The 24,065-nt window shown below is 47.7% G+C and overlaps 1 protein-coding gene and 2 long non-coding RNA genes across 3 annotated transcripts; all 3 read left to right on the forward strand.

Annotated features, from left to right (window-relative positions):
• Positions 1-4,307: 4,307 nt before the first annotated feature.
• Positions 4,308-8,525, forward strand: LOC123161684 (uncharacterized). Its single transcript, XR_006480817.1, has 2 exons — positions 4,308-4,647; positions 8,134-8,525. It is a non-coding gene; the product is annotated as an uncharacterized lncRNA (long non-coding RNA).
• A 5,994-nt stretch (positions 8,526-14,519) lies between these two features.
• On the forward strand, positions 14,520-17,724 carry LOC123161685 (uncharacterized). Its single transcript, XR_006480818.1, has 2 exons — positions 14,520-14,597; positions 17,549-17,724. It is a non-coding gene; the product is annotated as an uncharacterized lncRNA (long non-coding RNA).
• Positions 17,725-18,117: 393 nt separating this feature from the next.
• On the forward strand, positions 18,118-21,110 carry LOC123159818 (uncharacterized). The gene is made up of 3 exons (XM_044577638.1): positions 18,118-19,191; positions 19,385-19,718; positions 20,690-21,110. Exons 1-3 carry the CDS (start codon positions 18,685-18,687, stop codon positions 20,728-20,730), a joined length of 882 nt encoding a protein of 293 aa, XP_044433573.1. The 5' UTR covers positions 18,118-18,684; the 3' UTR covers positions 20,731-21,110.
• The last annotated feature ends 2,955 nt before the right edge of the window (positions 21,111-24,065 follow it).

A 24,065-nucleotide genomic window follows, 5' to 3' on the forward strand; every position in this document is an offset into this window, starting at 1 on the left:
AAACACCTACTCTAGAGGGATAATCAACATGTCATCTCCATGATCCGTCGATCGAGGAACTGTGGCGCATCGCCTCGCTCAGCTAGGGCTTCTTTTAAAAAAAAAGAGAAAGAAATGAAAGGTTTGTTCTCGCAAAAAAAGTGAAACACCAAAGAATTGAACCACTAAGAAGTTAAGTAAAAAAATTGAGAGGTAAAGTTGAGTAATTAACACTGAAGAGATCAAAGTGAAACACTAAAAAGTGACACACCACCAGCAGGCGTCGTGTTGTCATTCAGCACAACACACGCAGCATTGCGAGCAGAGGACAACGCGCAGCGCAACTAAAACGCCGGGTGAATCTCATGGCAGACCAACACTTCCTTCCAAGCGCTAGCGACCAACAGCAAACAGCAAATCCTCGCAGTCTCGCCGATCTGATGGTGGTTCGCTCGCCTCCTCGGTGCTGTCGCGCTGCCTCGCTCCCCTCGCGCCGGCCGGTCGTGGCAGCGTATGTGCGCTCGCTGGAACAATGCAACAAGGGAGCAGTGCCGTCGGCCGCTTCATGGCTGCAACGATGCGCTGGGGCAGCATGGAGGGAGAGGCTCGCTGATGAAGGGAAGGAGAGGTGCTGCCGACCACGGCCGCCGCCGCGGCGCATCTGTTCGGGAGAAACAATGGAACCCATGCGGGCATGTGTAGGAGGAACACGTAGGCCGATAGTCCTTATTAAAATCTCTAAAAAGACTTATATTTAGGAACGAAGGAACTAGATTTCTGTGAATCTATTTTCTGAATTCGTAATGCGGAGACACCACGCTATTTGGGCACATATATTGTCCTTGCAACTGCGTACCTTGCACACGCGCTGACATACACAAGCACAAGACGATGATGATCAAGATATGGTTACTCATAAACAATATGTGGTTAGTTTTTCTTTACAGCAGTGTTGTTAATTCCAAGTTCCTCTGATGCACAATTTTACTAGCTCGTATCTCTGAAGAACCACTAGCATAAACTTGGATGGAGATGATTGATCTTTCTTTGAGAGGAGTTCTCACAGAACAGACTCACACGCTCAGCAAGATGTCGAGATCGCGAGATGGCACAGGCAGAAAGTATAAAATTAATTTATTGTTGAAACACGAAGTCAACTTCTTCTAGAAAAAGAGGATAACCCTTGATCTCTTCATCAATCATTGAAGACAAACACGACTAAGGCAATGAATATTTTTTTCTTTCATTATGATGGAATGTAGGGGCAGCGGTCCAATTTCTACTCCGGGTATAAACTTTTCTTTTTGGACCAGGTAAAAACTTCCTACGTTCACCATTGTCATGTCTAAAAGGACATCTTCAGAGTGGACCCTCAATTCGCCCGCAAACGTCTAGACCGAGTTGTCTGGGCGCGGTTTTCCATATAACGTCATCCAACATCGGTCCATGGACCACTTCGTACGTTCGTTTTCTCGCAAACCGGAAGCAAACTAGGGGGCTTGGTGGGAGTCTGGACCTCCGTCACGTAGGACTCTGACACCCCCCGCCCACCCAAAACCACACCTGGACCCCGTGTCTCCATCGCTTTCCCATTTCTCTGCATCCGCTTCCCGCCTGGACGCCGTCACCACTGTACCAAGCCGCCCGCCCGCCAAGCCCTCGCATGACCTCCGTGACTCCACACCTTCGGCACGTAGCTTTGCCTACACCATGGTTCCACACCTATCGTTCGTCCATCACGCATGTACCATCCTCCCCTACAAATGTCGTCAGTGGGGGTCACCATGCCCCGCAAGTGTGTGGTGAGATGCCCGTGCTACATTTTTGATATTTTTTCTCCCTTTGAAGCAATGGATCAGACATGGAGTACATCGCGAGCACTATGTTGAGTCATCCAATGACTATCCGACGAGGAGGATTATGCGGATGAAATGGCGATGATGCAGATGGTCCTTGTAGACGTGAAGCATGCAGAAGCTTGATTTGGATAGGGCATTTGAAGTGCTCCAAGCCCCTTTTGCCGTTGTTTGTGGACCTGCTAAACAATGGGATTTAGAGACCTGGTGGGAGGTGATGACATGTTGTGTGATCATGCACAACATGATCATGAAGGGTGAGGGTGAAGATGCTGTCGGGGATTTGAAATTTGAGAACATGGGTTATGCAACTTCAAAATTAGAATCTTGTCACATTTGATGAGTTTGTCCAAATGCGTCAACAAATTTGGCATCAACCAACTCATGAGTAGCTTAGGAAGATCTGATTGAGCATCTGTGGACGTTAAAGGAGACAACTAGAACATATATGCCAGTTGAATTCATGTTTGAACTATTTTACATTTGAACTATTGTCGCACTTGAATATTTTAACTCATCGAAGATTTGATATGCTATTATTTTGAGTATTGTGGATCAAGAGAAAATTGGGGACATATGTTTAGGGGACAGGGTTGGATGGCTGGCTCCTTTATCCGCATCCGTGGGATAATAGTGTGTCCATTATTAGGGCTAGCGTTGAACATGTCCTAAGACCTCACCAAGCGCCCACCCTCGAGGATGTGATAATGATGACAACGTATATCATGATGATCCTACATGTTGATTATGATGTTAGTTGATATCACAGTTTTCGCCATGGGTCCTAGTGAGGCCGCTAGCATCTCACCCTGGGTCTTAACTCGAAACATGCATGAAAAGCACCTCTGACACGTCAGAAATTCAGATGAAGATGATGCCAACTTAAGATTGAGGAAGCATAAAGCCTTCGACAGAAGGACATATCAGCATATACTCCCTCCCCTTCATTTCAATGGACCCAACTCCAAAAACTCTTGTACCATTGTAGATTTTTCTAGGGAAAATGGGATTCGAACCGACGACCTATAATCACATAGTCCCTCCAATCCATATTAATTATCGCTGACTCTATTATTTTTTATATTATTTATTTCCCGTCTGATAAGAAATCAAAACAAAATTGAAGGTTGCACTTACCAATGGGTGCGGACCCTCGTACACTCATCACATGGCCAAGCTAGCACATGTGCATGAGTGTGTTGCATGGTAGGTAATTAAGCCGGTTGCTTTCCCTAAGCATAATGTGAGCAAATATAGCGAAATTGACAAAAAATATGAGATAGACCTTATATAAAACGAAGGGGTGAGAGTGCTTCCTCCCGGGGCGGGTCTCCCCACGGGGACCTAATACGCGTCAAGTGTCCGAGACGAGAAGAAAATGGCCCCGATGTCGGGATATGAGGTGGGTAACGGGGGCGCTTTTGCTAAGGAAGATGAGGAAGTAAGAGTGATCACCTGACGGTATATCTGGCCATGGGCCGGGCCGGGCCTAAAAAAGCCCACGGCAGAAAACTGAAGCCCAGGCCCTCCCAAGCCCTATCACTGGGCCTACTTTTCAAGCCCAAGCCCGGCCCATCTGGTAAAAAGCCCTAAAAAGCCCTTAGGGTTTAGGGCCGTGGGCCGGGCCTCTTCCTTAAAATGACAATATGCCAAGCCCAAGCCCGTTCAGGCCCTACTGATGGGCTCAAAACTCAGGCCCAAGCCCGGCCCATGGGCAAGCCCATCGGGCCTAGGCCCTGGATTTTAGGGCCGGGCCTCGGTGGGCCGACAGGGCCGGGCCTCGGTGGGCCGACAGGGCCGGGCCTGAGATGGTCAGGACTACCTGACGGGGACGCCCTTAATTGTTGCCATCTAGAATAGTGACACTAGAACACTAGACACCATGGCAATCTTAGCAGCTAAACCAATGACATTATCGTTGCCAAAATAGTCTGAGACAACCCATAAAGATATATCAATAGTTAAACCGTCATGCGGAAACATGAAGTGTAGTGCTATGCGAACGACGAAACAACACGATTCATGCACGACTATTACATCCAGCCGGACATGTTTAGGACTGGAAGGGCACTGACTGCTGGATTTGCTGGTCATGCACAGATCGGGCACTGCAGTGTCGTGTGTGAAGCAGTTTCGAAACATGAATGGCTCCCCAACAACAAGATCGGGTAACTTCACATCACCGCAAGTAGAAAAAACAAAGTGAAACGTGAATATATATTTTTGAGCAATTGAGATCAAAATCGGGCTAGAACAAATACCAACACACCAGCAGGCAGCAGGTGTCACGCAGGCCAGATCAAAAAATAATAATAATAAACCTAAACGCTGTCTGGTGCGCGCGCGCTACCAAACTCGCTGGAACGGCCGCGCTAGAGCCGTCGATCTCTCGCGACCCGCACGACACGTGGCGGTGGACCGACCAGGTGGGTTTTGTCGATTTCGCCCCGTCCCCTTCGTAATTTCGGGAGACGAGCCTAGATTATCTCCTCCATCCTCCCGTTCCACTCTTACCCATTTCCGCTTCACTGTCCGCCGGACGACGACCAAATCCCCACGAAATCCCTAGGGCTTCTCCGCGAGCACGGCCAGCGGGAGAGCCGAGGACAAATTAAACCACGGAGAAAGACGACGGACCGGCGAAGGGTCCCGCAGCAGTTCGACGGGGTGAGGGCGGGGCGCGCCCGCCGGAGAAGGAGGAGAAGGTAGCAGCTACGGGAAGATGGCGGGGGTGGAGCTGGTGGTTCTACGGGAGGCGGCGGCGACCCCGGGGGGAGACGTGAGATCCTGCTGCTTCGACGACGAACCCGAGGTCAGTTTGTCCTACCTTCCCCGCTCGCTCACACACCTCGCGGGTTGTTGGGGTTTCGTCGCCGACGCCATCGTCGTCATTAACGGACGCAGAATAGATCGCTGATGGTTCCGCGGGGGGTAGATCAAACGAATAGGCTCCGAGGAATAGGGAGGGAGGGGAAGGGATTTTTTGGCTGCTGGATCCTTTGTGTTTTCGTGGAGGTGCTCCAGATGTAGGATGCGGCATCCTCTGTTCATCTGAGTTTTTCTCAGTAAGCACTACTGGAACCTACAGGGATCCTATTCACCTACGCAGGCACAGAGTAACATCGTGTTTTGGTAGGCAAATCAGACATGAGATAGGCAATAATCAGGCATACTGATCCTATTCACCTACGCAGACATACTAATAATGGGTTAGTATGCAATAATCAGACATAGGTTAGTATGCAACCAGACATAGGCTAGCAGGAAATCAGAATAGAAATAGGCAACACTTTTAGCTTTTGTGGGCAATTAGAAAGAAGATAAGTAGGCAATAATCAGAATAGAAATAGGCTACACTTTTTGTTTCTGTAGGCAATTAGAAAGAAGATAAGTAGACAATAGTGAGTATGAAAAGATGCGGGTTTAATTACTTCAGAGAAATTATCACAAGCAGATGAAGATATGTGTATTTTCTAGAGTGGTTTTAGAAACTGTCAGCATGCCCCAAATCTGATCTATGATGACTTCTCAATGAATCCATTGGAACAGAATCAATAGCATCCTTTTTTTGATTTTCTTCATGTGCAATATTTTTTCCGGACAAGCATCTTTCTCTCTCTGTGATGAGTAGTGCCCAATGCTTCTGCTTCTCTTGGGAGAGTTGCACATTTCCACTCCTGAGTTTATTTCAGCTTCACTGTTTGCTGAGTTTAGTGGAGTAACATTTTTAGAATTAGTACACTGTGGAAATACCACAGGGCCTTTTCATTCTTTTTTCCTTTTTTCCAGGTTTATTTTGTCCAATCTGCTGACACCGAAACAGGATACAGCTACGAAAATTATATTTTTAGGTATTCCAGGATCATAGTCCAGTTGATCAGGGGTGGGGGTGGGCAAGTTTTTGCAAATGAATCTGTAGTTATCATAGGCAAGTTTTTCTCAAATGCAGGCTGGTAGGGGTCAGGGAGCCTTTACAGCACGGCAAATATACATAGCTGACTGATAGGGTTTTTTTGGGGAATTTTTCACTGATAGTTTTTAACAAAGAAGCCACACGAAGCTCACATATCTCTTCCCACATGCTTGTATTTTTTCACAGCAGGGACAGATTTGTTTTTTGTTGCTGAAAACACGGGATTGATCGCCTCCCAATTTTCATCAAGTTGCCCAAGGATAGCAGACAGCCAAAATCGCCTAACCACGCACGGCAAGTCGGCAAAATCAACGAGCTTTAGTCGCCTACTAAACAACACTTCGGTGTCGCCCACCGCCATGTGCTTAGTCGCCTTCCATTTTTTCATCAAGTCGCCCAAGGAAAGCAGACACCCAAAAATCGACTAACAGGGAGGGGGCGCATCTCGCCTACCAGAGTCAGCTAGTGTTACCTCACCTGACGAACCAAGTCGTCTAGAAAACCCACGACCATCCACCTCGAAATTGCCTAACACGCAGGGACGCATCTTGCCTCCCTCGGTGGCCTAGTGTTGCCTCACCAGACGAACCAAGTCGCCCAAAAACTCATGACCACCCAACCCAAAATCGCCTAACACGGGAGGGGGCGCTTCTTGCCTCCCTCGATGGCCTAGTGTTGCCTCACCAGACAAACCAAGTCGCCCAAAACTCATGACCACCCAACCCCAAATCGCCTAATACGGGAGGGAGCGCCTCTCGCCTCCCTCGGTGGCCTAGTGTTGCCTCACCAGACAAACCAAGTCGCCCAAAAACTCATGACCACCCAACCCAAAATCGCCTAATACGGGAGGGAGTGCATCTCGCCTCCCTCGGTGGCCTAGTGTTGCCTCGCCTGACAAACCAAGTCGCCTAGAAAACACATGACCATCCACACCCGAATTTTCCTAACACGGGAGGGGGCGCTTCTTGCCTCCCTCGGTGGCCTAGTGTCGCCTCACTAGATGGATCAAGTCGCCCAAAAACTCTTGACCACCCAACCAAAAATCGCCTAACACGGGAGGGGGCACTTCTTGCCTCCCTCGGTGGCCTAGTGTCGCCTCACCAAACGAACCAAGTTGCCCAAAAACTCATGACCACCCAACCCAAAATCGCCTAACACGGGAGGGAGCGCATCTCGCCTCCCTCGGTGGCCTATTGTCGCCTCACCAGACAAACCAAGTTGCCCAAAAACTCATGACCACCCAACCCAAAATCGCCTAACACGAAAGGATGCATCTCGCTACCTCGGTGGCCTAGTGTTGCCTCACCAGACGAACCAAGTCACCTAACACGAAGGGACGTATATCGCCTACCCCTGGTGGCGACTTGGTTCGCATCACCCGACGAACTAAGTCGCCTAAGAACCCATGACCGCCTACCCGCATATCACATAAGACGGGGGGATGCATCTCGCCTAACACGAAGGGGGGGGGGGCATTGCGAATCGAAAATGTAAAGGAACCAAACACTAAAATCGCTAAAATCAAACCAAACTCAGTGAGCAGCCTTTACATAGTTGCAGGGAAATTTTCTACTACTAGGTTCTTGGGTTTTTTTTGCCTCCCTTTCTTTTGTGTTCTTGTAAGCATCTAGACTTCAACTACAAGCTTTTTATTTTGCGAGGAACTACAAATACATTATTGGCCATTTTTGTCTTGTGGACACCCAGCCCAAACCAGGGAGACACGGTAGCAAGACACATGCACGCTGAAAGAAACCAAATACAGTTGGAAAAGATAGCATATGTCTTACAAGTTAATCTTTAATGAAAGAGCAAATTAAACTACATGTTAATCATAATGGAAGAGCAAACTGCACTGCACTAACAACAGAAACTTGTCTTTCCAGAATAGTAGTTCAGTCAAAAAGGAACGTGATAGATTCTTCTTTTGTAGTGGGATTGCAGAACATTGCGTTTATAAGCAGCCATACATCATGAATAGTTATAGATTTTAAAGATTTTCAGAATACTGTGTTTACCAGAATAGATTAAGCAAGCAGAAAGTAGAGGATTTTAAAATCTACAAAATAGTCACTTAAGCCATACATAGCTACTTTTGTTCCATGAGCAATAGCAATTATAATGGAAATTAATGACTCGGACTGAGGAACATACCACAGATACAAGCATCCGTGTACATTAAACTGAGGAACATACAATGGTTTTTTTGCCTACCCTTTCTTGTGTGTTCTTCTAAGCATCTAGACTTCAAATACAAGCTATTTGTTTTGTGAGCAACTACAAATACATTATTGCCCATTTTTAACTATGCACAGATTGCCTACACAGATTACCAACACACAATAACTCTGCTTCTTTTTTTCTGTTCTTTTTTTTTTTTTGCAGACACAAGGTGCAAGACAATAGAGAAGATGCAATTCAAGAGTCAACAACTTTTATCTATAATCCAGTTCTACAGGGTACAGGGGATGCAAGAACAGGGGAGACAAGATACAAGTCAAGGTCTGCAACACTTTTGTACAGGGGGGCAATTCTTGCAACTAGAAGATTAGGGGGGACGGAGGTACAGAGAGGGAAATCAACTAGTTTTAGCAGTAAAAGAAGTTCATGGCCAGAAATTTCTGGAACAACACCTTTTTTACCTTCCCTGTTTTCACTGGGGGAAACTTGCCCAGCTACACCAATTCTCTTGCCCACAATTCTTCAGATTTATTGCCTGATCAGCATGAAGAATTGCAGACACATTTTTTTGGGCGTGTTCTGATCTTTCTTCTCCACGATTTTGTGCCTTGATCTCTTGCCCTTTTTACTTCTGTTTTTTCGCTGTGGGAGGAGAGCTCACCAAACGCTAGGCATTGGCGTCTGGCGGCGGCTGGGGGGAAGGAGTCGCACGGGGGATCTGGTCTGGTGGGGCGTAGGATTTTCTGGTGGTGGGTGTGAAAGAAGGATCACGTGAGGGGATGGTTGTCGGGACCTGGCAACGAGAAGTGGAAGACTTGCCTTTTTCACACATGGGCGGGGGACCGACAGGGATGCACCTTCCATAAATTACCGGCCACGAGCCTAGCCCGCATAGCGCGCGGGCGCTGTGTAGCACCGTCCTTATATTTTTAGGTATTCCAGGATCATAGTCCAGTTGATCAGGGGTGGGGGTGGGCAAGTTTTTGCAAATGAATCTGTAGTTATCATAGGCAAGTTTTTCTCAAATGCAGACTGGTAGGGGTCAGGGAGCCTTTAGAGCACGGCAAATATACATAGCTGACTGATAGGGTTTTTTTGGGGAATTTTTCACTGATAGTTTTTAACAAAGAAGCCACACGAAGCTCACATATCTCTTCCCACATGCTTGTATTTTTTCACAGCAGGGACATATTTGTTTTTTGTTGCTGAAAACACGGGATTGATCGCCTCCCAATTTTCATCAAGTTGCCCAAGGATAGCAGACAGCCAAAATCGCCTAACCACGCACGGCAAGTCGGCAAAATCAACGAGCTTTAGTCGCCTACTAAACAACACTTCGGTGTCGCCCACCGCCATGTGCTTAGTCGCCTTCCATTTTTTCATCAAGTCGCCCAAGGAAAGCAGACACCCAAAAATCGACTAACAGGGAGGGGGTGCATCTCGCCTACCAGAGTCAGCTAGTGTTACCTCACCTGACGAACCAAGTCGTCTAGAAAACCCACGACCATCCACCTCCAAATTGCCTAACACGCAGGGACGCATCTTGCCTCCCTCGGTGGCCTAGTGTTGCTTCACCAGATGAACCAAGTCGCCCAAAAACTCATGACTACCCAATCCAAAATCGCCTAACACGGGAGGGGGCGCTTCTTGCCTCCCTCGATGGCCTAGTGTTGCCTCACCAGGCAAACCAAGTCGCCCAAAAACTCATGACCACCCAACCCCAAATCGCCTAATACGGGAGGGAGCGCCTCTCGCCTCCCTCGGTGGCCTAGTGTTGCCTCACCAGACAAACCAAGTCGCCCAAAAACTCATGACCATCCAACCCAAAATCGCCTAATACGGGAGGGAGTGCATCTCGCCTCCCTCGGTGGCCTAGTGTTGCCTCGCCTGACAAACCAAGTCGCCTAGAAAACCCATGACCATCCACACCCGAATTTTCCTAACACGGGAGGGGGCGCTTCTTGCCTCCCTCGGTGGCCTAGTGTCGCCTCACTAGATGGATCAAGTCGCCCAAAAACTCTTGACCACCCAACCAAAAATCGCCTAACACGGGAGGGGGCACTTCTTGCCTCCCTCGGTGGCCTAGTGTCACCTCACCAAACGAACCAAGTTGCCCAAAAACTCATGACCACCCAACCCAAAATCGCCTAACACGGGAGGGAGCGCATCTCGCCTCCCTCGGTGGCCTATTGTCGCCTCACCAGACAAACCAAGTTGCCCAAAAACTCATGACCACCCAACCCAAAATCGCCTAACACGAAAGGATGCATCTCGCTACCCTCGGTGGCCTAGTGTTGCCTCACCAGACGAACCAAGTCACCTAACACGAAGGGACGTATATCGCCTACCCCTGGTGGCGACTTGGTTCGCATCACCCGACGAACTAAGTCGCCTAAGAACCCATGACCGCCTACCCGCATATCACATAAGACGGGGGGATGCATCTCGCCTAACACGAAGGGGGGGGGGGGGCATTGCGAATCGAAAATGTAAAGGAACCAAACACTAAAATCGCTAAAATCAAACCAAACTCAGTGAGCAGCCTTTACATAGTTGCAGGGAAATTTTCTACCACTATGTTCTTGGGTTTTTTTGCCTCCCTTTCTTTTGTGTTCTTGTAAGCATCTAGACTTCAACTACAAGCTTTTTATTTTGCGAGCAACTACAAACACATTATTGGCCATTTTTGTCTTGTGGACACCCAGCCCAAACCAGGGAGACACGGTAGCAAGACACATGCACGCTGAAAGAAACCAAATACAGTTGGAAAAGATAGCATATGTCTTACAAGTTAATCTTTAATGAAAGAGCAAATTAAACTACATGTTAATCATAATGGAAGAGCAAACTACACTGCACTAACAACAGAAACTTGTCTTTCCAGAATAGTAGTTCAGTCAAAAAGGAACGTGATAGATTCTTCTTTTGTAGTGGGATTGCAGAACATTGCGTTTATAAGCAGCCATACATCATGAATAGTTATAGATTTTAAAAATTTTCAGAATACTGTGTTTACCAGAATAGATTAAGGAAGCAGAAAGTAGAGGATTTTAAAATCTACAAAATAGTCACTTAAGCCATACATAGCTACTTTTGTTCCATGAGCAATAGCAATTATAATGGAAATTAATGACTCGGACTGAGGAACATACCACAGATACAAGCATCCGTGTACATTAAAGTGAGGAACATACAATGGTTTTTTTGCCTACCCTTTCTTGTGTGTTCTTCTAAGCATCTAGACTTCAACTACAAGCTATTTGTTTTGTGAGCAACTACAAATATATTATTGCCCATTTTTAACTATGCACAGATTGCCTACACAGATTACCAACACACAATAACTCTGCTTCTTTTTTTCTGTTCTTTTTTTTTTGCAGACACAAGGTGCAAGACAATAGAGAAGATGCAATTCAAGAGTCAACAACTTTTATCTATAATCCAGTTCTACAGGGTACAGGGGATGCAAGAACAGGGGAGACAAGATACAAGTCAAGGTCTGCAACACTTTTGTACAGGGGGGCAATTCTTGCAACTAGAAGATTAGGGGGGACGGAGGTACAGAGAGGGAAATCAACTAGTTTTAGCAGTAAAAGAAGTTCATGGCCAGAAATTTCTGGAACAACACCTTTTTTACCTTCCTTGTTTTCACTGGGGAAACTTGCCCAGCTACACCAATTCTCTTGCCCACAATTCTCCAGATTTATTGCCTGATCAGCATAAAGAATTGCAGACACATTTTTTTGGGCGTGTTCTGATCTTTTTTCTCCACGATATTGTGCCTTGATCTCTCGCCCTTTTTATTTCTGTTTTTTCGCTGTGGGAGGAGAGCTCACCAAACGCTAGGCATTGGCGTCTGGCGGCGGCTGGGGGGAAGGAGTCGCACGGGGGATCTGGTCTGGTGGGGCGTAGGATTTTCTGGTGGTGGGTGTGAAAGAAGGATCACGTGAGGGGATGGTTGTCGGGACCTGGCAACGAGAAGTGGAAGACTTGCCTTTTTCACACATGGGCGGGGGGCCGACAGGGATGCACCTTCCATAAATACCGGCCACGAGCCTAGCCCGCATAGCGCGCGGGCGCTGTGTAGCACCGTCCTTATATTTTTAGGTATTCCAGGATCATAGTCCAGTTGATCAGGGGTGGGGGTGGGCAAGTTTTTGCAAATGAATCTGTAGTTATCATAGGCAAGTTTTTCTCAAATGCAGGCTGGTAGGGGTCAGGGAGCCTTTAGAGCACGGCAAATATACATAGCTGACTGATAGGGTTTTTTTGGGGAATTTTTCACTGATAGTTTTTAACAAAGAAGCCACACGAAGCTCACATATCTCTTCCCACATGCTTGTATTTTTTCACAGCAGGGACATATTTGTTTTTTGTTGCTGAAAACACGGGATTGATCGCCTCCCAATTTTCATCAAGTCGCCCAAGGATAGCAGACAGCCAAAATCGCCTAACCACGCACGGCAAGTCGGCAAAATCAACGAGCTTTAGTCGCCTACTAAACAACACTTCGGTGTCGCCCACCGCCATGTGCTTAGTCGCCCTCCATTTTTTCATCAAGTCGCCCAAGGAAAGCAGACACCCAAAAATCGACTAACAGGGAGGGGGCGCATCTCGCCTACCAGAGTCAGCTAGTGTTACCTCACCTGATGAACCAAGTCGTCTAGAAAACCCACGACCATCCACCTCGAAATTGCCTAACACGCAGGGACGCATCTTACCTCCCTCGGTGGCCTAGTGTTGCCTCACCAGACGAACCAAGTCGCCCAAAAACTCATGACCACCCAACCCAAAATCGCCTAACACGGGAGGGGGCGCTTCTTGCCTCCCTCGATGGCCTAGTGTTGCCTCACCAGACAAACCAAGTCGCCCAAAAACTCATGACCACCCAACCCAAAATTGCCTAATACGGGAGGGAGCGCCTCTCGCCTCCCTCGGTGGCCTAGTGTTGCCTCACCAGACAAACCAAGTCGCCCAAAAACTCATGACCACCCAACCCAAAATCGCCTAATACGGGAGGGAGTGTATCTCGCCTCCCTCGGTGGCTTAGTGTTGCCTCGCCTGACAAACCAAGTCGCCTAGAAAACCCATGACCATCCACACCCGAATTTTCCTAACACAGGAGGGGGCGCTTCTTGCCTCCCTCGGCGGCCTAGTGTCGCCTCACTAGATGGATCAAGTCGCCCAAAAACTCTTGACCACCCAACCAAAAATCACCTAACACGGGAGGGGGCACTTCTTGCCTCCCTCGGTGGCCTAGTGTCGCCTCACCAAACGAACCAAGTTGCCCAAAAACTCATGACCACCCAACCCAAAATCGCCTAACACGGGAGGGAGCACATCTCGCCTCCCTCGGTGGCCTAGTGTCGCCTCACCAGACAAACCAAGTTGCCCAAAAACTCATGACCACCCAACCCAAAATCGCCTAACACGAAGGGATGCATCTCGCTACCTCGGTGGCCTAGTGTTGCCTCACCAGACGAACCAAGTCACCTAACACGAAGGGACGTATATCGCCTACCCCTGGTGGCGACTTGGTTCACATCACCCGACGAACTAAGTCGCCTAAGAACCCATGACCGCCTACCCCCATATCACATAAGACGGGGGGATGCATCTTGCCTAACACGAAGGGGGGGGGGGCATTGCGAATCGAAAATGTAAAGGAACCAAACACTAAAATTGCTAAAATCAAACCAAACTCAGTGAGCAGCCTTTACATAGTTGCAGGGAAATTTTCTACTACTATGTTCTTGGGTTTTTTTGCCTCCCTTTCTTTTATGTTCTTGTAAGCATCTAGACTTCAACTACAAGCTTTTTATTTTGCGAACAACTACAAATACATTATTGGCCATTTTTGTCTTGTGGACACCCAGCCCAAACCAGGGAGACACGGTAGCAAGACACATGCACGCTGAAAGAAACCAAATACAGTTGGAAAAGATAGCATATGTCTTACAAGTTAATCTTTAATGAAAGAGCAAATTAAACTACATGTTAATCATAATGGAAGAGCAAACTACACTGCACTAACAACAGAAACTTGTCTTTCCAGAATAGTAGTTCAGTCAAAAAGGAACGTGATAGATTCTTCTTTTGTAGTGGGATTGCAGAACATTGCGTTTATAAGCAGCCATACATCATGAATAGTTATAGATTTTAAAGATTTTCAGAATACTGTGTTTACTAGCATAGATTAAGCAAGCAGAAAGGAGAGGATTTTAAAATCTACAAAATAGTCACTTAAGCCATACATAGCTACTTTTGTTCCATGAGCAATAGCAATTATAATGGAAATTAATGACTCGGACTGAGGAACATACCACAGATACAAGCATCCGTGTACATGAAACTGAGGAACATACAATGGTTTTTTTGCCTACCCTTTCTTGTGTGTTCTTCTAAGCATCTAGACTTCAACTACAAGCTATTTGTTTTGTGAGCAACTACAAATACATTATTGCCCATTTTTAACTATGCACAGATTGCCTACACAGATTACCAACACACAATAACTCTGCTTCTTTTTTTCTGTTCTTTTTTTTTTGCAGACACAAGGTGCAAGACAATAGAGAAGTTGCAATTCAAGAGTCAACAACTTTTATCTATAATCCAGTTCTACAGGGTACAGGGGATGCAAGAACAGGGGAGACAAGATACAAGTCAAGGTCTGCAACACTTTTGTAAAGGGGGGCAATTCTTGCAACTAGAAGATTAGGGGGGACGGAGGTACAGAGAGGGAAATCAACTAGTTTTAGCAGTAAAAGAAGTTCATGGCCAGAAATTTCTGGAACAACACCTTTTTTACCTTCCCTGTTTTCACTGGGGGAAACTTGCCCAGCTACACCAATTCTCTTGCCCACAATTCTCCAGATTTATTGCCTGATCAGCATGAAGAATTGCAGACACATTTTTTGGGGCGTGTTCTGATCTTTTTTCTCCACGATTTTGTGCCTTGATCTCTCGCCCTTTTTATTTCTGTTTTTTCGCTGTGGGAGGAGAGCTCACCAAACGCTAGGCATTGGCGTTTGGCGGCGGCTGGGGGGAAGGAGTCGCACGGGGGATCTGGTCTGGTGGGGCGTAGGATTTTCTGGTGGTGGGTGTGAAAGAAGGATCACGTGAGGGGATGGTTGTCGGGACCTGGCAACGAGAAGTGGAAGACTTGCCTTTTTCACACATGGGCGGGGGGCCGACAGGGATGCACCTTCCATAAATACCGGCCACGAGCCTAGCCCGCATAGCGCGCGGGCGCTGTGTAGCACCGTCCTTATATTTTTAGGTATTCCAGGATCATAGTCCAGTTGATCAGGGGTGGGGGTGGGCAAGTTTTTGCAAATGAATCTGTAGTTATCATAGGCAAGTTTTTCTCAAATGCAGGCTGGTAGGGGTCAGGGAGCCTTTACAGCACGGCAAATATACATAGCTGACTGATAGGGTTTTTTTGGGGAATTTTTCACTGATAGTTTTTAACAAAGAAGCCACGCGAAGCTCACATATCTCTTCCCACATGCTTGTATTTTTTCACAGCAGGGACATATTTGTTTTTTGTTGCTGAAAACACGGGATTGATCGCCTCCCAATTTTCATCAAGTTGCCCAAGGATAGCAGACAGCCAAAATCGCCTAACCACGCACGGCAAGTCGGCAAAATCAATGAGCTTTAGTCGCCTACTAAACAACACTTCGGTGTCGCCCACCGCCATGTGCTTAGTCGCCTTCCATTTTTTCATCAAGTCCCCCAAGGAAAGCAGACACCCAAAAATCGACTAACAGGGAGGGGGCGCATCTCGCCTACCAGAGTCAGCTAGTGTTACCTCACCTGATGAACCAAGTCGTCTAGAAAACCCACGACCATCCACCTCCAAATTGCCTAACACGCAGGGACGCATCTTGCCTCCCTCGGTGGCCTAGTGTTGCCTCACCAGACGAACCAAGTCGCCCAAAAACTCATGACCACCCAACCCAAAATCTCCGAACACGGGAGGGGGCGCTTCTTGCCTCCCTCGATGGCCTAGTGTTGCCTCACCAGACAAACCAAGTCGCCCAAAAACTCATGACCACCCAACCCAAAATTGCCTAATACGGGAGGGAGCGCCTCTCGCCTTCCTCGGTGGCCTAGTGTTGCCTCACCAGACAAACCAAGTCGCCCAAAAACTCATGACCACCCAACCCAAAATCGCCTAATACGGGAGGGAGTGTATCTCGCCTCCCTCGGTGGCTTAGTGTTGCCTCGCCTGACAAACCAAGTCGCCTTGAAAACCCATGACCATCCACACCCGAATTTTCCTAACACAGGAGGGGGCGCTTCTTGCCTCCCTCGGCGGCCTAGTGTCGCCTCACTAGATGGATCAAGTCGCCAAAAAACTCTTGACCACCCAACCAAAAATCGCCTAACACGGGAGGGGGCACTTCTTGCCTCCCTCGGTGGCCTAGTGTTGCCTCACCAAACGAACCAAGTTGCCCAAAAACTCATGACCACCCAACCCAAAATCGCCTAACATGGGAGGGAGCGCATCTCGCCTCCCTCGGTGGCCTAGTGTCGCCTCACCAGACAAACCAAGTTGCCCAAAAACTCATGACCACCCAACCCAAAATCGCCTAACACGAAGGGATGCATCTCGCTACCTCGGTGGCCTAGTGTCGCCTCACCAGACGAACCAAACCAAACTCAGTGAGCAGCCTTTACATAGTTGCAGGGAAATTTTCTACTACTAGCTTCTTGGTTTTTTTTTGCCTCCCTTTCTTTTATGTTCTTGTAAGCATCTAGACTTCAACTACAAGCTTTTTATTTTGCGAGCAACTACAAATACATTATTGGCCATTTTTGTCTTATGGACACCCAGCCCAAACCAGGGAGACACGGTAGCAAGACACATGCACGCTGAAAGAAACCAAATACAGTTGGAAAAGATAGCATATGTTTTACAAGTTAATCTTTAATGAAAGAGCAAATTAAACTACATGTTAATCATAGTGGAAGAGCAAACTGCACTGCACTAACAACAGAAACTTGTCTTTCCGGAATAGTAGTTCAGTCAAAAAGGAACGTGATATATTCTTCTTTTGTAGTGGGATTGCAGAACATTGCGTTTATAAGCAGCCATACATCATGAATAGTTATAGATTTTAAAGATTTTCAGAATACTGTGTTTACCAGAATAGATTAAGCAAGCAGAAAGCAGAGGATTTTAAAATCTACAAAATAGTCACTTAAGCCATACATAGCTACTTTTGTTCCATGAGCAATAGCAATTATAATGGAAATTAATGACTCGGACTGAGGAACATACCACAGATACAAGCATCCGTGTACATTAAACTGAGGAACATACAATGGGTTTTTTTGCCTACCCTTTCTTGTGTGTTCTTCTAAGCATCTAGACTTCAACTACAAGCTATTTGTTTCGTGAGCAACTACAAATACATTATTGCCCATTTTTAACTATGCACAGATTGCCTACACAGATTACCAACACACAATAACTCTGCTTCTTTTTTTCTGTTCTTTTTTTTTGCAGACACAAGGTGCAAGACAATAGAGAAGATGCAATTCAAGAGTCAACAACTTTTATCTATAATCCAGTTCTACAGGGTACAGGGGAGACAAGATACAAGTCAAGGTCTGCAACACTTTTGTACAGGGGGGCAATTCTTGCAACTAGAAGATTAGGGGGGACGGAGGTACAGAGAGGGAAATCAACTAGTTTTAGCAGTAAAAGAAGTTCATGGCCAGAAATTTCTGGAACAACACCTTTTTTACCTTCCCTGTTTTCACTGGGGGAAACTTGCCCAGCTACACCAATTCTCTTGCCCACAATTCTCCAGATTTATTGCCTGATCAGCATGAAGAATTGCAGACACATTTTTTTGGGCGTGTTCTGATCTTTTTTCTCCACGATTTTGTGCCTTGATCTCTCGCCCTTTTTACTTCTGTTTTTTCGCTGTGGGAGGAGAGCTCACCAAACGCTAGGCATTGGCGTCTGGCGGCGGCTGGGGGGAAGCAGTCGCACGGGGGATCTGGTCTGGTGGGGCGTAGGATTTTCTGGTGGTGGGTGCGAAAGAAGGATCACGTGAGGGGATGGTTGTCGGGACCTGGCAACGAGAAGTGGAAGGCTTGCCTTTTTCACACATGGACGGGGGACCGACAGGGATGCACCTTCCATAAATACCGGCCGCGAGCTCAGCCCGCATAGCGCGCGGGCGCTGTGTAGCACCGTCCAATAATAAAAGGTGTCACACACGCACACGCAGCACACAGGCTTAGCAGAAAAGCAGAGGATGGCAAGCGGGCGAGCAGCAGCAAGCAGTGTCCCCGGATCTGACGGTGGTTTGCCTCCCCGCCGTCGTTGCGCTGCCTCGCTTTGCGGGCGTGGCGGCGTGCCGGGGCAGGGAAAGGAGAGAAGCAATGCTGCCGGCCGATTCTTCGCCGCGCCGGCGCGGAGGGGCAGCGTGGAGGGAGAGGTTCGGCGGGAAGGGAAGTAGTGGCGCTGCCGGACGCCGCCGCCGCGCGTCTGTTCGGGAATCGGAGGAAACGGCGCTCGGGAGTGTGGGCCGGGCCGAGGAAACGGCCCGCAGGCCCGAAGCCCAAAGCCCTGGACGGCGATGGTGTCAGGCACCTTGAAATACCCCCGCCTTGGCGTTGGCGCCCGGCGTAACCGCCTCAACCAACAGCCAGCAGCCAGAGCTCGCCGGAGCCCCAAGAAACCCCTCCTCCCGTCTCCCGCCACCGCGCAGCAGCGCCCACCGCCGGCGACCGATGGACAAGTTCCACGACAGGCAGTACGTGTGGCTGCGGAGCCGCGTGCACGGCACGTACCTCCACGCCAACATCGACGGGAAGAGCGTCTCCCTCCACCGGCGCCGCGCAGCGCTGAGGGCGGCCTGGGCGGTGCACATCCACCAAGGCGACGAGCCGTACCTGCTCCTCTACAACGCCGCCAACGGCCGCTACCTCGCCGCCACGGCCACGCGGGCGCCGCCCGGCCACATCGGCTTCCGCGCCGAGCAGCGCGACTACGACCAGCCGCAGTTGCCGGCCATCATGTGGCGGGCCGCCGAGACGGGATTCAGGGACGACGTCCTGCTCCGCAACGTCGGCGGCCGCTACCTCCGCGCCAACGGCAAGTACACTGGCAAGTACCTAAGCCTGAAGAACGTCACCGTCGACGGCATCAACAACGTCAGCACCATGATGTACTGGACCGTCGAGCCTATCCCTCTCAGAGACCCGAACAGTCCGCTCGGCCTAGCTCCGCCGACTCTGGTGAGTTCGCCGGCCATGGCCCGTCTTGAATTTCTTTCGGCGGATTGAGCGAATTGGGTTAATTTGCACCGAGAGATTGTGAGTTGTGTTAATTTGTTGCCAAATTTGTGCAGTTCTTGCCGTTGGTTGCCAACTCTGCTTCTTGATCTCCTGAACATAAAAATGACCATGGCTTTCTGCGACTCGACTGCAGGGCCGCAGACCCCGAGAGCTCCCCGACATGCTGGGACGCGAGCGAGGGGTGCGGCGGCTGATCCGGTTCGTGCGAGCGAGCGCCGAGGGGGCCGTCGCCGAGGACGGCTGGTCCGAGTTCCATTTCACGGGGAGGTCCGTGTGCGAGCTGAGGAACGAGCTGTACAGCCGCATCGGCCCCCACCGCCACCCCCACCCCGACATCCTCCCCTTCGACATCGCCATGTGCGTCCGAGCGGGCCGCTACGGGCGTTTGATCCCGCTCGTCGTCAACCTGCCCCACGGACGCAACGGCGAGACCCTCCAGATTGTCCTCTGCCTCTCCAGGACCCCTGGTGAGAGCCACTTCGTAATGATCTCCTGATGCTAGTCTTTGACTGAATTTGTTGCGCACGATGTACAGATTTAGGTGTTTGTATTGTTTTAGTGGGTGTTAAACTGCTTGTGCTTGAAAATCAGTTTACTTAAACTGTTATAGTCTGAGAATCTGTTTACTGAAATTGTTGTAGGCTGAAAAGCAATTAAGTGAAACTTTTAGGTGTTTGGAATTGTCTGAAGCTGTTGTTGTCTTGCAGTTTATTGTTCATTCACAGCATCCTTGATATGGAAAATGTTGGTTTCGTACTACTTTCCTTGATTCAGATAATTTAGTTCCTCTATTTGGTGCTGTTTGCCCCCAGTAAAAACCACGGAACTGAAATAGACGAATCAGTTAATTAAATGTCTTTTCAGCCTTAACAAAGAAGATTGTGATATCCGCTTTATTTCATGGAGCCTATTTTACTTGTCTTGAATAACCTGTGAGCACAATTCAGGTTCCTAGAATCTAAATTATATCTAGTTTCTGCACATGAGCTATATTGTTGTCAGGTTTTTTACATCAGTTGTATTATCGGACTTGTCATTTTATTTTATTTTGGAAAACTTTGAGACTTACATTGTTGGTCTGCTTCCTAGTGATCTTTGCCGAGAAATGTACTGCTGGTCGAAACTACTCGTCCCACATTTCTTTTCTTGATTCAGATAATTCAGTTCGTCCTTTTCATAACATCTTGCCGCTATTAGAAATTATGGAACCCAAAAAGGCCAAATCAAGTTCAGTCATCTCGTTTCATCTTTGCATAGAAGATACTAAGTTTCTAACCTGTTAACAAAATGCAGATAGTATCCTACAATAGATAGTGCATAAAAGCTTAGTTCCTTGCAAACTATATTGTTTCAGGTTTTGACTTCTTGATCCTGCCATTTATATTGTTACTGATTAATGGTATAATGCCTAACTGACTCATTATTTTTGCTTATTCAGCCTATGGTAGGCTGCGATACCCGGATGTCCACGCAGAGTAGAGAAAGATCGGAGCAGGAGTCCTGAGAGTTCACCTCCTCAGAATTTTGGCCGCCTTGGACACAATGACAGCAGAACTAGACGCCTACTTTTACATATAGATAGATATAGGTCGAGAAAACTTATGAGCTCTTGTGTTTCTTCAGCTAGCTAAAACTTGCTCTGTTTCGTCGACGTGGCAGGGGCCTTGCAGTTCTATGATTCAAAACTGTTGAAATCGTTGCCTCCAACAGTTGGAGAGTCACTCTTCTGGCATTCATCTCTGTGGTGCTTCCTGGATGAAAACATTTCTTTTGATGATCTTCCACTTCTTTTGGAAGATGATGCATTGATGCACTTTGTATAAATGAAAAGGCAGTGGTTCCTGCCAGTAATGAGTTGATGATCTTGTGTTTCTGTTAGGCTATGAACTTACTACAAATGCATAATGTAGCGGGTTCTTTCTGTGAGCTCATGATCGTACTTCTAGTTGTGCTGTTTTCTGTGCTGGCAAAGGAGTAGGAAAATGAATTTGTAACGTATGAACAAAATTCAGATTTTATCCAACAGCGCTACAAGAAGAAAACTAACTTCTGCACATTACATTGTTTTCAGGATTTGAACATAAGCTGCCTTCTATTTCTTTCGCTGTTTTGTTTGAGCAGACATAAGTTCAATTCACCGTTTCCAGCTGCATTTCTCTTAGATGAAGCATCTGACATCAACACTGATTTGGTGGCTCCTGCTGTGAGAGTTGAGCACTTGGTGTCCCCCTTTCTAATCCTGTTTGTTGGTTATGTGCAACAGCAGGTCCTTTTGTGGTACTATTCTATTTAGAGATTTACTCTTAAGAAGACACATCATATTTCAGAGAGGTTTATTTTGAAAAATAAACATGCGCAGGGTTTTAGCAAGATTCACCAAAATGAAGCTGTAAGCTTTGCGCTTAGTTACCAAATTGCTAGCATTTGTCAGTAACGTTTTTATCTTCCGAATTGCCGATGATAGTAAGATGACACACTTGGCCCTGGAACACAGTCAGTAACTTTGCAGTGCTCGGTCAGCACTCAGCACAAATGTTGTTATTGCGATTCATATTGATCTGAACTAACAACATTCAGCATGCCAACTATTTCTGACAGAAATTGCAGGGTTTTTTTGTTCTTGGTCCTTGGGGTGTAAAATTCTGAAAGCGGGGAAGACTCTCTGAGATCCTGATAATAGCACTGCAATGAAATTGTCTTTTTTTCTGCTCTAGTCTGGATATACACTGATCAGTGCCGTTTCTGGAACTAAGGAGGCGCTGCAGCGAACTCGGTTAGTTAGATTGCTGTGAATGTATTCTCTGAATTCGTAACCTGGAGGCACCCCACTGTTTGGATGTGGGCACATATATTATCCTTGCAACTATTTAGCTTGCACACGTACGACATACACAACAAGCACAAGATGATGATCATCATGATGTGGTTTCAATATGGTTGGTTGGAGTCGGAGTTAACTCATCGATCGCTAGTTCCTCTGATGCACAGTTTTGGTAGCTGGGCTTCAATTTAGTTGGGCTGTAGAAAAACACAATGGAGACTTGGAATGCAGCTACCACCGACAATGTTTTCAGAACTATATTTTTCTTCAATCAGTACCACTAGTCGCTTCTGTTGCAAATCAGTACCATCTCAGAGCCTAGTCGTTGCAAAACAGGCTGACTACCGTATAAGCGTGTATTGACGTTGTATCTGACCGCCCAGGCCCACCTATCAGGTGACATGCTGGCCAACCGGCGCGTGCCGCTGTGCTGACTAGGACGAGGCCGGCGCGGTCGGTCTAAGTGGGCTCGGCCGGTTCGAACCGGATGACTAACCCTAGTTCTCGTTTCCCCCTCCCTCTCCTCTCCCACTGCGGCTCTCAAGCGATGGTGGCGGCAACTCCCGGCGGCGGTGACGGTGGATGTAGCAGCGGCGGCGGTGTGGGCGGCTACGGCGACCTTCCTGGCCTCGGGAGCGATGCGCACGTCGGTCTCGATGGCTCTAGTTCTTCCTACTACTCCAGCGACGAGGAGGAGGAGCGACAAGGAGGAGGAGGAGGAGGTGCCGTTGTCCATGGAGCAATGGGTGCGGCTGGCTGAGATGTGGGTGGCCAACCCTACCATGAGCCATCAGTGGACCATGGAGCGGATGGATTGCTATAAGTCCCTCCCCTCTCTTGTTTCTGCCATGTTCAAATAGGTGGCTAGGGTTAGTGTTCTAACTATTAAAAAAACACAATTTTGTTGTCACTTGTAGCTTGGATGATGCTATTTGAGATGTTAGGATTCGCTTTGATGCTATGCATAATTTGGATATGAAGAATCACTAGTAGAAAATAGGGCTTTGGTTGAGGCCAGGATAAGGGCATTAATCCCGGTTCATTCACGAACCGGGACCAAAGGGTGCACCAGTCCCGGTTCGTGAGGCCAGGGCGCCGGCCGGGCCTCGGGGGCCACTGGTCCCGGTTCCAAACACGAACCAGGACCAATGGGCCTCCTGGCCCAGCACCTTGAGTCTCGGTTGGTGGCTGGAACCGGGACCAAAGGTTGTCCTTCAGTCCCGGTTTTAGCCACAAACCGGGACTAAAGAGAGGCCTATATATACCCCCCACCCCTGCCCGCGAACAGAGCCACTGCTCAGTTTTTTGGCCGACCGTGGGAGAGGTTTGTGGTGCTCTAGCTCACCTCCTATGCACATGAGGTGTTCGATGAAATGCCCGAGTCACACTTAAGCTTTCTCCTGTTGAAGCTCCTTATTCAAGCTTCATTTTCCTCAAGATTTCTCTAAGTTTGGCGGTCCGTCCTGTCCCGTCCCCATCCTCACCGCCGTCGATCGCTCACATCGATCTCGTCGCCAGCACCACCGTGGTGAGCCTCTTGTTCTTATCTTCTTTCTAAAAGAAAAAAACAATTCTTACTTATGATTTAGATAGATACTTGTATAATATTCTTACTTTTATTATTGTTTGTTATTATATAGTGTGATGGTTTTGGTATTCGCCTCCATCGGCCCTCGTCCTGTCTATGATTTGGATGTGGTATATATTATCTTTTATAACTATTTGTTTCATTTAGTATTTATGACAATTATGCCTACCAACGTGACATAGATGTTTTTATCTAGGAGGTATGTGAACCGGAAATTCCAACCGACCCTATGTTGATAGGTTAAATTTAGTTAAAAAAGAAAACAATTACTTGAAGAAAAAATTGAAAAGAATTGAGGAGAAGATGAAATTGGAGTTGCATGTTGCGGATGTCGTCGATGATCACAAGACTAAGATGGATGCCATGCGCTTGAAGATTAGAAAGATTAGAAAATATGCCATTCAT

The sequence above is a fragment of the Triticum aestivum genome, chromosome 7B (assembly GCF_018294505.1).
Source record: "Triticum aestivum cultivar Chinese Spring chromosome 7B, IWGSC CS RefSeq v2.1, whole genome shotgun sequence".
In the NCBI taxonomy this organism is placed as follows: Eukaryota; Viridiplantae; Streptophyta; class Magnoliopsida; order Poales; family Poaceae; genus Triticum; species Triticum aestivum.

What these genes read in the sequence shown, in the direction of transcription:
- LOC123159818 (XM_044577638.1), top strand. Translation starts at nt 18,685, where the DNA reads ATGGACAAGTTCCACGACAGGCAGTACGTGTGGCTGCGGAGCCGCGTG. An exon ending in GCCTAGCTCCGCCGACTCTG is followed by an intron (nt 19,192 to 19,384) that starts GTGAGTTCGCCG and finishes ACTCGACTGCAG; the next exon opens with GGCCGCAGACCCCGAGAGCT. An exon ending in CTGCCTCTCCAGGACCCCTG is followed by an intron (nt 19,719 to 20,689) that starts GTGAGAGCCACT and finishes TTGCTTATTCAG; the next exon opens with CCTATGGTAGGCTGCGATAC.